Source organism: Monodon monoceros, unplaced genomic scaffold, assembly GCF_005190385.1.
Source record: "Monodon monoceros isolate NGI ecotype Baffin Bay Population unplaced genomic scaffold, NGI_Narwhal_1 Super_Scaffold_20, whole genome shotgun sequence".
NCBI lineage: Eukaryota > Metazoa > Chordata > Mammalia > Artiodactyla > Monodontidae > Monodon > Monodon monoceros.
In genome coordinates, this window is record NW_021703777.1 from 84243836 (window position 1) to 84256712 (window position 12877).

Below are 12877 nucleotides of genomic sequence, written 5' to 3' on the forward strand. Positions count from 1 at the left end.
TGGCCACATGGCTACTAAGTGGCAAACTCAGAAACCAATACCAGTTTTTCTGTCACTTAATACCGTACTGCTCCAAAAGAGGAATATGGTTTAGAGAGATCCCCAACAGCAACCGGTCTCATTGGACTAGAATACACTGCTGCTATATCTACTTTATAGAAAAAAAAAAAGTGTTATGAATATAATTTCCTCCTTTAAGTTCCTGACATTTTCTTAAATCTTTTGCATCTGATACTGCTTGCTTGCTAGCAAGTACTAGCACATAACAGAACAAATCGTTAATTGGCAACAAATATTTTTAAACCTCAGTCAGTCATATTTAATGTTTCCTTGTGCTCAAGTATATTTAAGTTCATGCCTTTATATTTTACATATGAAACTGTTCGTTAGACAAGTTTATATTCTGAGACTCGAGTCAATTGTGTGCAATAGCCTCTAAGCAGTTATATCTCAAAATATCCTATGTGTGTGGTGGTCAGAATTCTAAGATGGTCCCCCAATTCCCAGCTCTGGTGTGCACACATCTTCTCCCAGTTAGTTATTTAATCAAACACTAATATAGGTGCTGCTATGAAGGGATTTTGCAGGTGTAATTAAGGCCCAAACTGGTAGATCTTAATATAGAGAGAGATTATTATCCAGGTAAGCCTTTTAAATTTGGGTATAGAGATCAGAGATAAAGGAAAGCAGAGATTCAAAGCAAAGGAGGGATTTGAAAGAAGGGAAATTCTCTGTTGCTGGCTTTGAAGATAGAGGCCACACATGGCAAGGAAGAGCAGGCAGCCTCTAGAATCTGAGAGCAGCCCCTAGAATCTGAGAGCAGCCCCCAGCTCAGGGCAAGCACGGAAACCAGGACCATGGTACTGTAACCATGAGGAATTGAATTCTGCCACAACCAAGTGAGCTTTGATGAGGCCCCCTAGCCCCAGATAAGAATAAAGCCCAGCCAACACTTTGATTTTAGATTTGTGAGACCCTGAGCAGAAAACCTAGCCACACCAAGCTTGGACTTTGGCATACAGAACTGAGAGCTAATAAATGGGTGTTGTTAGAAGCCACTGAAGTTTGTTGTAACCTGTTATGCAGCAGTAGAAAATTAACACAACATACCACTCCTACCCACCCAGCTCAACACATACTGTATTTCATTCATTGCCAATACCATTGCTTTTCAGCAGAGAAGTAAATGGCCTCCTCCTCCTCTTCATTTCGATAAAGAGCAGGGCAACTTGACACTGAGAGGATATCTGGATCAGGGGAAGGCAAGGAGTGCTGTGTGTGCTGGGGGTGATGGGGATGCCGGGGGTGTGCCGGGTGAGCATGTGCAGGAAGCTGAGCTCGCTGAGACTGCGGCGAGGACTGAACGATGCTGCGGCGGGAGCGACACAAGCTGCTGCTTCTGGCCAGTGATCCGGCAGGTTTAGCCATGGTCCCTGAAAGCCAAGCGGAAATAAATGAAAACATTCATAAAATCCAATGCTCCTTTCATGCACACTACAGAGACACACCAAAGAGAACTGATGTGATTAATCTACCTTTGTCACCATTGAATCTACCTTTGTTGAAGTAACTGTACAATTATTACCATCCTCTATCACCTATAAAGCTGCTTCTCAGGAAAGTTAAGAAGTAAAAAAAAATGTAACAAAAATAACAACAAGTCTAAAAAATAAACAGAAGTGAACATATAAACACATGAGGTTTTAAATACAAAATCTGACGTTACTAACCATAAAGGCTTAAACATTTACCCAAGATAACAAATTCTAATATTTAAAAATCCATAAAGCATATTTAAAAGGAATCTGTACTTTATTGCAAATATTTTAATGAATTTTAACATTGAAAGACGAGAAAACTATTTGGTAAAACAGGATGGATTTTTCAACAAGTATCTCTTGAGATAGCACAACTTGTTTGAACTTTGAGAAATTTTAAATCAAGGATCATTTAAATACTGTATATATAGTCTCACTATTTTTTAGGCAAAGGTCAGATAAAAACTTGTTTTTTGAACACTGACTATTGTGGAACTAACCAGAAGTCTTAGATTACCTTGTTTCTGCTCCCAGTCTCAGTCTAGACCCACGCAGACAGTAGACAAACTTCCCCTATGTGCTTAAATCTTCATTGAATGGGCACTTCATTTCTTTGCCTTAATGGAAACATAGCTCTCCTAAGAATACTGATCTCAAGCTGAAGCCGTTCATTCTTCATACCTCACATGCTGCAGCATCAGAACAACAGATTGATGGCCTTCTCACTCCCCAATATTGTTGTAAACCCTCACTCCCTTTATAAAAACATGTTCCTTGACACTCACACTATTAAGCCACGTGAATCTCTCATCTCCACTTCACTAGTCACTTCCTGCTTAGTCTCTCTCTTACCAGTCCATCCAACCTCTCACCAGCTTGAGCCATCTCATCTGTAAGATGAACACCTTAATCAATCATGTTTTTCATCTCTTCTCACAAGACATTCACCTCTACTCTACTCCACCACCCACTCTCATGCCTTGGTCTTGCCATCATTCAGAATTGCTTCATTTTTGAAATAATAAGCTTAAGACATCAGATAATTTAGATTCTAACATTCCTACCTTTCTAGTTCACACATTCTGTTCCTTCCACTATCTGTCCCATTCTCTACCCTAAACTCAAGGACCTTATCTACTGTTTATCCCTTTTGCTGCCTTTATTTTCATCTTCTCCTCTTCTATTTCCCACTGGCACTTAAAAATAAAAGTTAAAAAAACAGGGGGCTTCCCTGGTGGTGCAGTGGTTAAGAATCCGCCTGCCAATGCAGGGGACATGGGTTCGAGCCCTGGTCCGGGAAGATCCCACATGCTGCGGAGCAACTAAGCCCGTGCACCACAACTACTGAGGCTGCGTGCCGCAACTACTGAAGCCCGTACACCTAGAGCCTGTGCTCTGCAACAAGAGAAGCCACCGCAATGAGAAGCCCACGCACCGCAAGGAAGAGTAGCCCCCGCTCGCCGCAACTAGAGAAAGTCCGCGTGCAGCAACGAAGACCCAACACAGCCAAAAATAAAAATAAAATAAATTTATTTTTAAAAAAAGTTGAAAAAACAAACCTGAGAAACAGATAAACAACAAGAGCAACAAGAAAACCTCCTCTACCCTCAGACTGTTTTCAGCTGACATCTCTCTTCCCTTTTATGTAAATGATCTATGTTGCTTTCTACACTACTTTATCTTCACTCATTCATCAAAGAAATGGTAGAGTGCTTCCATACAATTTCCCTGCAACTATCATTAACAAAGTTATGATAAACTTCCTCATTGCTAAATTCAGTGAGTATCTCCATCCTTCCTTGACATTGGACCAGCACGTGACATTATTAGTTTATCCTTTCCTTGACCTCTCCAACCACATTCTCACCTCTTCCTTTACTGTCCCTTAATTGTCTCCAAAGTTCTGTTCTAGGCCTTGTTATTCTTGTTCCACTTATTCTTCTCAAGAAATTTCATCCACTCTCATTACTCCAATTACCCTTTGCAGTCTATAGAAGTCCAAATCTGTGACTCCAGCTTTTAATCTTTTTCCTAAACTTTAGGACTTCACAATCAACTGCCTACTGGACATTTGGGTGTTCCACAGATACCCAAACTGAATTCAACATTTTCCTCCCAAACCCACTCCTTCTTCTATGTTCCTTACACCTTGGTGTAAAAAAAACAAAAAAGAACAAAAAAAAAAACACCACCACTCACTTAGTTATCTGAATTGGAAACGCAGACATTCTTGACTCTTCTTCCTCCATCATAAACCACATCTAGTTAATCATAAAGTGTTTCCAGTTCTACCTCCTGGGTATCTCTCACATCTCTCCACTTCCCCCTCAACAAATCACTGCTGTATTATGCTGGACTACTGCACCAGAATAATAACTGATCTTTCTCCTCCAACTTATTCTCCATACTGCAACCTGCATGATCATTTTAAAATGGAAAAGGAATATGACATTTTATTGGTTAAAACCCTTAAGTTGCTCCCATTACTTCTAGGATTAGGATAAAGTCAAACTCCTTAACATGGCTTAGAATGCCCTATTTATCTAGCCTCTAATTTGGAACTAGTGTCCCTCTTCCCTGTTATAGGAATACTAGGAACAATATACCTCACTCAGCTCCCAGAAGTATCAGAGTATCTCCATACCTTCTTTCCTCATCTCATCTCTCCCTTGACCTCTCATTTCACTTAAAGAGCAGTTCCTCCAGGAAGTTTCCCAACCCCTCCAAATTTAAGGTCAGTGTTTGCCCTCTTGTGCTCACATGGCAACACCAAAGTGTATTTCCCTATGACATAACTTAGTGCATTGCTCTTGTCTGTCCTCCATTAGACTGCATGCTTCATGAAGGAAATAACTGTGTATCATGTTCAACACTGAATCACAACTAGCACAATGCCAGACAAAAAGTAGATGTACAGGGACTTCCCTGGTGGCGCAGTGGTTAAGAATCCACCTGCCAATGCAGGGGATACAGGTTCGAGCCCTGGCCCAGGAAGATCCCACAAGCTGCGGAACAACTAAGCCCGTGCGCCACAACTACTGAGCCTGCGCTCTAGAGCCCGCAAGCCACAACTACTGAAGCCTGCGCACCTAGAGCCTGTGCTCCGCAATAAGAGAAGCCACTGCAATGAGAAGCCTATGCACCGCAACAAAGAATAGCCCCCGCTCACCACAACTAGAGAAATCCCACACGCAGCAACTAAGACCCAACGCAGCCAAAAATAAAATACATAAATTTATTTTTTAAAAAAAGTAGATGTACAGTAAGTATTTACTGAGTGAATTAACAAACAATTCAAACAGAAACAGCCACTGAAATAACTTGACGTACTGGAAAAAAAAAAAAAGAAAATGGGTAAAATTAAAGGGAATATTTTCAGAATATTTGACTACCTCCATAAATACCATACAAGGCTTTTTCCAAACACAAATTATATAATATGAAACTATTTATAATTTAGTAGACAAACATTAGAATTTTCCCTTACTTATTTATAATGATTCATAGATTACAGAACTGGAGGAAACCCTGGAAATCTTTAGTCCAATGTTCTCACTTTGTCAAAGAAGAAACAATATCCTACAAATACTAAAAGAATGTGTCCAGACTGACACAGATGATTAAGTTCTACAACTCTTAGCATATAATGCAGCCATTCTCATCAGTCACTGGTTACTTGGTATACACAGTAAAACATAGCCACATTCAGCCATGACTAGGTGTGATGCGAAGGGCTGAGAAGAATCAGGATTCGCTGCTTGGAAAAATTTTTTTTGTATTACTCACAAAGATGGAAAGATACCGCATGAAGAAGGTTTAAAAACAAAGCAAATAGTTTATATGAGGAAAATCTAAGTAATCCAATAAAGAATATAACATAAAGATGAGACTCATAAATGGGTCACATCTAGAAAATGTTTACAACTCTACAATCCTTTCAAAAAATTTTCTTCTTACATATTGCAAACACCATAAAACTCATGTAGGATTAAAAAGCAGTTCACTTTGACCTTGTTAACAAGCTCTCCTATACAAAAGGTGAACATGTTTAATAGTATCTCCAGGCTATTATTAATTCCCAATGAAAGCCGACAGCCATCCCTACCTGTGATTTATAAGAGTAGCTAAATGAAACACTGAAGTTCACTGTACAGAAATTTATTTGAGGTGATTTTTCATTCTAATATCAATAATTATATACAGAAGCATAACAATTTAATAAGACACTATTTTGCAAACTGTATTTTCTTATGGCAAAGAAGATAAAATTTGGTTTTGAATAAGGGGGTCCCCCCCACCACCAACAACCAAAAATAATAAGTAATACAGGGACTTCTGGTTCCAGCAATATGGCAGTCAAAGATAACCTGACCACCATTTCCAACCCCCAAACCACACACTTTAAATAGCCTCAAGTGCTTCAATATGCTGAATAAAATATAACAGTTTTAAATGCATAGCTGAGTTTGCAAGGAAGAAGAGAAAATTCTCAGGTGCCAAAACACAAAGACTAAAAGTCAGAGCTAGTAGGCCTGTGAGTGATGTTGGAACTGCTGTGGGAGGTTCTCTGTCTCAGTAATTTAAGGGTTTGCGCTTTAATTTGGGGATATAAATGACACCTTAAGCCCACAGAAGGTGAGGAATAGGAATTGTGAGTGTTCTGGATAAAAGCCTGGGCCTAGATGGCTGCACTCCTCAGTGGGAGGGTGTACTGAAAAGAAATCTGACCAATGAACAAGGGAACTTCCTTCAATGAATGTTCTCTGGATACTGGAATTTAAAAAGGTTCTTATGAAAAACTCAATATGCTCGGTGTTCAATACTCAAACTCAATACAAACTAACTCATATTACCCTGGAGTTCAAGTTTATACTACCAGAAGGGTCTGTGAAACCCAAATCCGAAAGGTTAACAAAAAAAAAAAAAAAAAAAAAAAAAAAGATGGTCCTGAGTAGGTGAAGCCCTTGAAACTACTGCCAGAAGCAAGAGAAATCATATTGAGGAGCACTCCTACTCCTCACAAAGTGTTTCCCTGGAGGGAAGAAAAAAAAGAAGTTCCTTTAAGATAGTTCAGTAAAACACTATAAAACAGGAGAAGGCAATCTGCTCTGCAAACTCAAGAAACAGCTGCAATAATCAATCAAGAACATCAAATAATACAATTATCAAATAAAACTAAAATATAAGATGTTTAAGGGCATTAAATTATAAAATAAAAATGAAAAAAGGACAAGGCATTAAAAAACAAGTAGATTTTATGAAGAATCAAGGAGAACTAATAGAAATGAAAACAGTCACTGAAATTAAAAATTCAAAGAATGGGTTAAACAAAATTGGAGCTGAAGAAAGAGTAAGTAATCTCAAAGATGGATCTAAGGAAATTTTTCTGAATGCAGCACAATTAGATAAAAAGAAAGGTTAAGAGATGTGGAAGATAAAATAAAATCAAACATATAATTATAGGCTAATATTAGTCTTATATTTCTATACAACTAATATTCCAGTAGGAGTGAAGAGAGAAAAGAAAAACAATATTAAAAGAGAAAACAACTAATAATTTTTCTGTAATTGAAAAAAGATAATAATCTTCAGATTCAAGAGCACACCAAGTATCAGGGAAAAAATTGTACACCTAATTATATTATAGTAAAAACGTGTAACAAAAGAAAATGATAACATTTTCTAAGTGATGAGAGAAACGAGAAATTACCTAAAAGGAAACTGGAACAATCTGCCTTACTAAAACTTCTCAACAGTAACAATAAGAGGCTGAAAATAACAACAAATGTTTTCAAAATACTATGGGAAAAGTAATTGTTCATCTAGAATCTGATATCCAGTTAAACTATTATTCTCAAGTGAGAGTGAAAATAAAGACATTTTCAGGCAAAGACAGAGAATTTACCACTCCCAGTTGCTAACTGAAAGAATTTTTACCAAAGAACATATTCTCAAGGAAGCAAAAAAAAAGGAAAGAGTAAAAAACAAAATACAATGATGAAGAGATAAACACATAAGTCTTTCTGAACAACGACTGAATAAAACAATAAAAAATGACTTTTGCAGGGTATTCAAAACAAAATACTAGACAACATTAATATATAAGATGCGGAGGGTAGTGTCTAAAATTAAAGCATCTGAAGATCCTTTAGGAGAATGACAGAGAAGCTGAAAAGAGGTATAGAAAAGAGAAACCACAAAATAATATGCCAGAGAGAAATCCAAACGGATCAGCAAGCAGCTTAAATGTAATTGGATTACATTGGACTTCGCTGGCAACAGAGATCCTCAAATAGAAAGCAAAATAGTAAGTTATTGCTATTTCTTATACAGACATATCTAGAGCCTGATGATAGAAAAAATTTTAAGTAAAGAAAAAGTTACGCTGGCAAATATTAATCAAAAGAAAGCTCCTATAGCTATTTTAATATCAGATAATACAAACTTAAAGGCAGAAAGTACAGTTAGCTGTAAAGCAGTCTCCGCATAATCACAGAAGAATAGTTAATCTTTTAAAAAGATACATCTGGACTTATATTCACCAAATAACTTGGCTTAAACTATATAAAATAGAAATGAGCAGAATTACAAGAAGAAATTGATAAATGTGAGAGATCTGAACAAACTTCTTTCTGCAAATGACAGAAAAGTAGACCAAAATGTAGGTATATAGAGATTTTTCATAACTAATACATGATTTAACCAACAATATAGTATCCTATAACTAACAATTAAGAAAATGTACTTTTCAGATATGTGTGGAAATTTTTAAATATTCGATCAAATAAATACTAGGTCATGAAGCAAGTCTCAGAAGATACCAAAGAATAAATGTTATATAGATGCTATTCTCTAAGCATAATACAACTAGAAATGATAAGTAAAGATATTCTTTAAAAACTAATGACCAAATAAACAACAAAACAAACATACTACATTTGGAAACTTAAACATATACTTCGAGATAATTCATATTTCAAGGAAGAGACATATTAAAAGTTGGAAACATTTTAAAACTAGATGATAATCAAACTATACATATCCAAACTTTAGGTAGATTCAGTTAAAGTCGTTCTTAGAGGGAAATTCACAGCCATAAAAATCATACATTAAGGAAACAGGAGGACTGAAAATTCATGAGCTAGCTGTCTAAATATTAAAAACAAATAAATGAAGCAAATTCCAATAAAGGAAATAAAAGATAAGAGCAGAACTAAATGGAGAATATCAACAAAACCAACAGTTAGCTCTCTGAAGAATGACAGAGTGAAATATAATAGACAAATCATACCAGATTAATCAAGGAGGAGAAATGAAAAGAAAATTTAAAGATGTGAGATTTTTAAAATCATATAAAATACTATGGACAACTTTAAGCCACAAATTTTGTAACTCAGATAAAACAAGCAATATTTTAGAAATATATAATTTAACAAATCTAGACTTACGACCATTATAAGAAACTGAATCAATCATTTAAAAATCTGTCTCCTTCTCTTCTGCCAACATACACACACACCAAACTCAAACTGCCTACAGGCAATTTCTTCAAAATCTTCATAGAATCATCTGTATCTTATATTTCAGAATACAGAATAAAATTCAAAACATTTATTGAGGATTATTATGGGCCAGGGTATGTTCTAATTGTTTTACAAATATTATTTAAATTACAAAATAATCTCATAGGGTAGGTTACATTTTACAGACAAGGAAGCTTAGAGTCAGAGAGAGTACCTCCCACAAAGTTACACAAATAAAAAATAATGTCTTGGGCTTCTCTGGTGGCGCAGTGGTTGAGAGTCCACCTGCCGATGCAGGGGACACGGGTTCGTGCCCTGATCCAGGAAGATCCCACATGCCGCGGAGCGGCTGGGCCCGTGAGCCATGGCCACTGAGCCTGCGCCTGTGCTCCGCAACGGGAGAGGCCACAACAGTGAGAGGCCCGCGTACCGCAAAAAAAAAAAATAATAATAATGTTTTGCGGGACATTCAAAACAAAACAAAATACTAGAGAACATTACATACATATAAGTTAAATGGAGGAGTAAGGATTCAAACTCTAGCAATCTTGTTCTAGAGACCAAATTCTTAACTACTACTATAAGAGTAAAAAAAAAAAATGAAATGAAAGAAAAAGGGGGTATTCTTTGCCTTATTTTATGATGCTAATATAACCTTGATACCAAAATCAGAGTGTCGAGAAGGAAAATTATTGACTAATCTATGATTAAAAACGTAAAAACCCTAAATAAAATAATATAGCAAACCAAATCTAATTATTATCAAAACAGAACATTGTGACTAAAACAGTTTCACTGACATTTAAAGGAATTTATTTAAACAGATTAAAATTCAACGGAATAAAGAAAAATAAAACAAGCAATTACCTCAAATTATGCAGAAAAATAATTTGGTAAAATTTAACATCCATTGATTTAAAAGAAAAATCATTCTTAGCAAAATAGAAATAGAGATTAATTTCCTTAATTTAAAAATAATCCATCAGGGACTTCCCTGGCGGCCCAGCGGCTAAGACTCCATGCTCCCAATGCAGGGGGGCGTGGGTTCAATGCCTGGTCAGAGAACTAAGATCCTACGTGTCTCGTGGCTCGGCCAAAAAAAAAATGTAACCCATCGAACACAGAGCAAAAAACAAAACAAATAAACAAAAAAACACACTTCATGATGAAATAAGCATTCTCTTTAAAGTTAGAAATGGAGATCACTATTTGTCTGCAATCACTTTCGCACTTTTATTCAACATTTTACTGGAGGTCTTAGACTGCCTTGGGAAAAAAGCACAAAGAATGGAAAGGGGGGGGAAATGTCATTATTATTGTCCACAAAACAAAATCCAAAACACTCTTATAGAAAAATTCAATGTTTCTATATACAAAATCAGCATACCAAAATCAACAGCTTTTCCCTACATATCAGCAACAAGCAATTTGAAGTATAACTTTTTAAAGAAAGGTAACACATGTAACTATAAAAAAAAAACAAGCTAAAAATTAATCTTTAAATTCAAAGAAATTCCAATAAAAGCCCCATGGAAGTTTTCATGGCGTTTCGTAAGCTGATCCTAAAATTCATAAGAATAACTTGCCAAGAGTAGCAATTCTGAATTTAATAGAGGAAGATTAAACCCATCAAACATTAATACTTACTATAAAGCTACATATAGCAACTAAAGCAAAATGGGATCAATGGAACAAAAATAAAGAGCCTGGAAGCATTTATGTATCTATGGAGAGAAGTTGTATTACAAACCAGCAAGGATAGAGCAGGAATGAGACTAGGACAACTGTTTATCCATACATCAAGAGATATCTTTAGATTCCACTCACAATAGGAACAAAAATAACTTCCAGGTAGATGAAAAGACTAAAGGATTAAAGTGAAAGTTAAAAACTTTTAGTAGAGCAAACAACAATCTATCGCCTTATGAAAAAGACATAAAAACACAAACCAGATTTGTAAATTTGTCATTAAAAATGTTTTTTGAAAAAAAACCATTTGATTAAAAAAAGAAAATAAATAACATAGCACAGTAAAAAAGAAAAGCCAAGGCCTAGGAAAAGACATCTGCAACCCTCAAATAACCAGAAAATAATAATAATAATAAAAATTCTTCCAGGTAAGTAAGGAATCTCGGAGGGAGATTCCACAGCAGGAACAAGCAACTCAGAGAGGAAAAAATCTGAATGACAAACACCAATAAATATGAAATGGTAGTAGTAGTCTTTTTAGTCTTTAAAGACAGCCTCAGTAGTCTTGAAAGAAATTACAATTTTAATAACACTAAGGTATCATATTACACGCATTCAAGTTACAAAACAAACCAGATCATTCCTAGTACGGTGAGGATACAGGCAGACAGGCATTCTTATAAACAGTGGGTATGTAAACAGATAGAACCACTTTGAAAGCAACTTGGCAACGACTAATAAGAGGTGCCTTCCCAATGACTTAGCAATCCATTTCTAGGTGTCCACCCAGAGAAACTCTCAAAGTTAGAAACAAGGAGATAGAGATAAGGATGCTCATTTTTGCAAGGGCAAAAAAGTAGAAAGAACCTATCTCAGTAGAAAAATGGATAAACTGTGGTTTATTATTACAAAAGATAAATAGATATACTGTGGTTGACTCATATTAAACAGTTTTAGTGAATTTATCTGTATATAAACATGGAAATTTTCTAAAACATACTTTTGACCAAAATGAGTTGCAAAATGATACCCACAGTTTGATAACATTTATGTACATTTTTAAACAAACAACAATTGTATCTATTGTTTATAAATATAGCTGCATGTAATACAAGTAAAACAGGCTTTAGAAGATATACAACTTTAGTAGGAAGGGGAGGAGATGTGTTTTCTTTTTCAGAGAAAAAGAAAGATGAATAAAGCAAAATGTTAAAATCTGTTTATCTTTGTAGTAAATGAGCAATTTATTTTCAGTATTTTTAAGCATATCTGAAGAGCTTTATGATAAGAAATTTTAAATAAATTGCTACCACAATCGCACTATGAATATTTAGTAGATACTATAAAGGTACTGGGAAAACCCATACAGAGCTAACCTTTGATAATATTTTCTCTTTTTTATTTACACATAATTAAACACAGACAATATTATTCTGTATATGGTTTTATAATCTTTTACTTCGCTCTTAACATACCACAGGCAGGCTTCCTTGTCATTCCTTCACTCTTAGACAATTTACACATATCCATGGTGCAGATTTAAAACTGCTTAAAAGAGTATATAATGAAGAGCCTTCATCCTACCCTAGACCCTAGTACTACTGCCAAGAGTTTATTTGTCAGGTCCAGAAATTACGCTTTTATAACTAAACAGAGTGGAGTATTACTTTTGTGCCACTGGGTGGAGACAGAGCTCTCAAAGTGTAATCTTTGGCAAAAGTTATTTTTCAGAGATAATAAACTTCAGCATTTCTAAAGCATCATACTGAATTTTAAAAAGTTCAAATTTCTCTGTGTATCACAATCACTAAAAAATTATTCACATTTAGTTATAAGTGTTTTAATGCACATGTGGATATCTTGCCCCATCAAAAAGTACTTAAAAAAAAGTAAAGAAAAAACTAGTTAATTTTAGGGAATACATATATGCACACTTCTGATATCGAATAATTATGGTTTCTAAGGAGGAACTGCAACTTTAAAAAGCTATCATTTTCAAACAAAATCATACACTTATGAATCAGTGCTGCATATATGGTAAGCTTAAGGGCACATAATTCAAATAAACGCAAGTTGACAGTATCCAAACAGCAGAGCTAGCCCATATCTAGATAAAACTTTGCAACC

General features: G+C 35.5%; 1 protein-coding gene across 1 annotated transcript in view; it reads right to left on the bottom strand.

Annotated features, from left to right (window-relative positions):
* The window catches only part of STIM2 (stromal interaction molecule 2), a 168645-nt gene that overhangs the window by 4949 nt on the left and 150819 nt on the right, over positions 1-12877 (bottom strand). The window contains exon 11 of the mRNA XM_029234816.1: positions 1163-1433. Within this exon, the coding sequence (XP_029090649.1) occupies positions 1163-1433 (271 nt within the window). The remainder of the gene's footprint in view (positions 1-1162; positions 1434-12877) is intronic.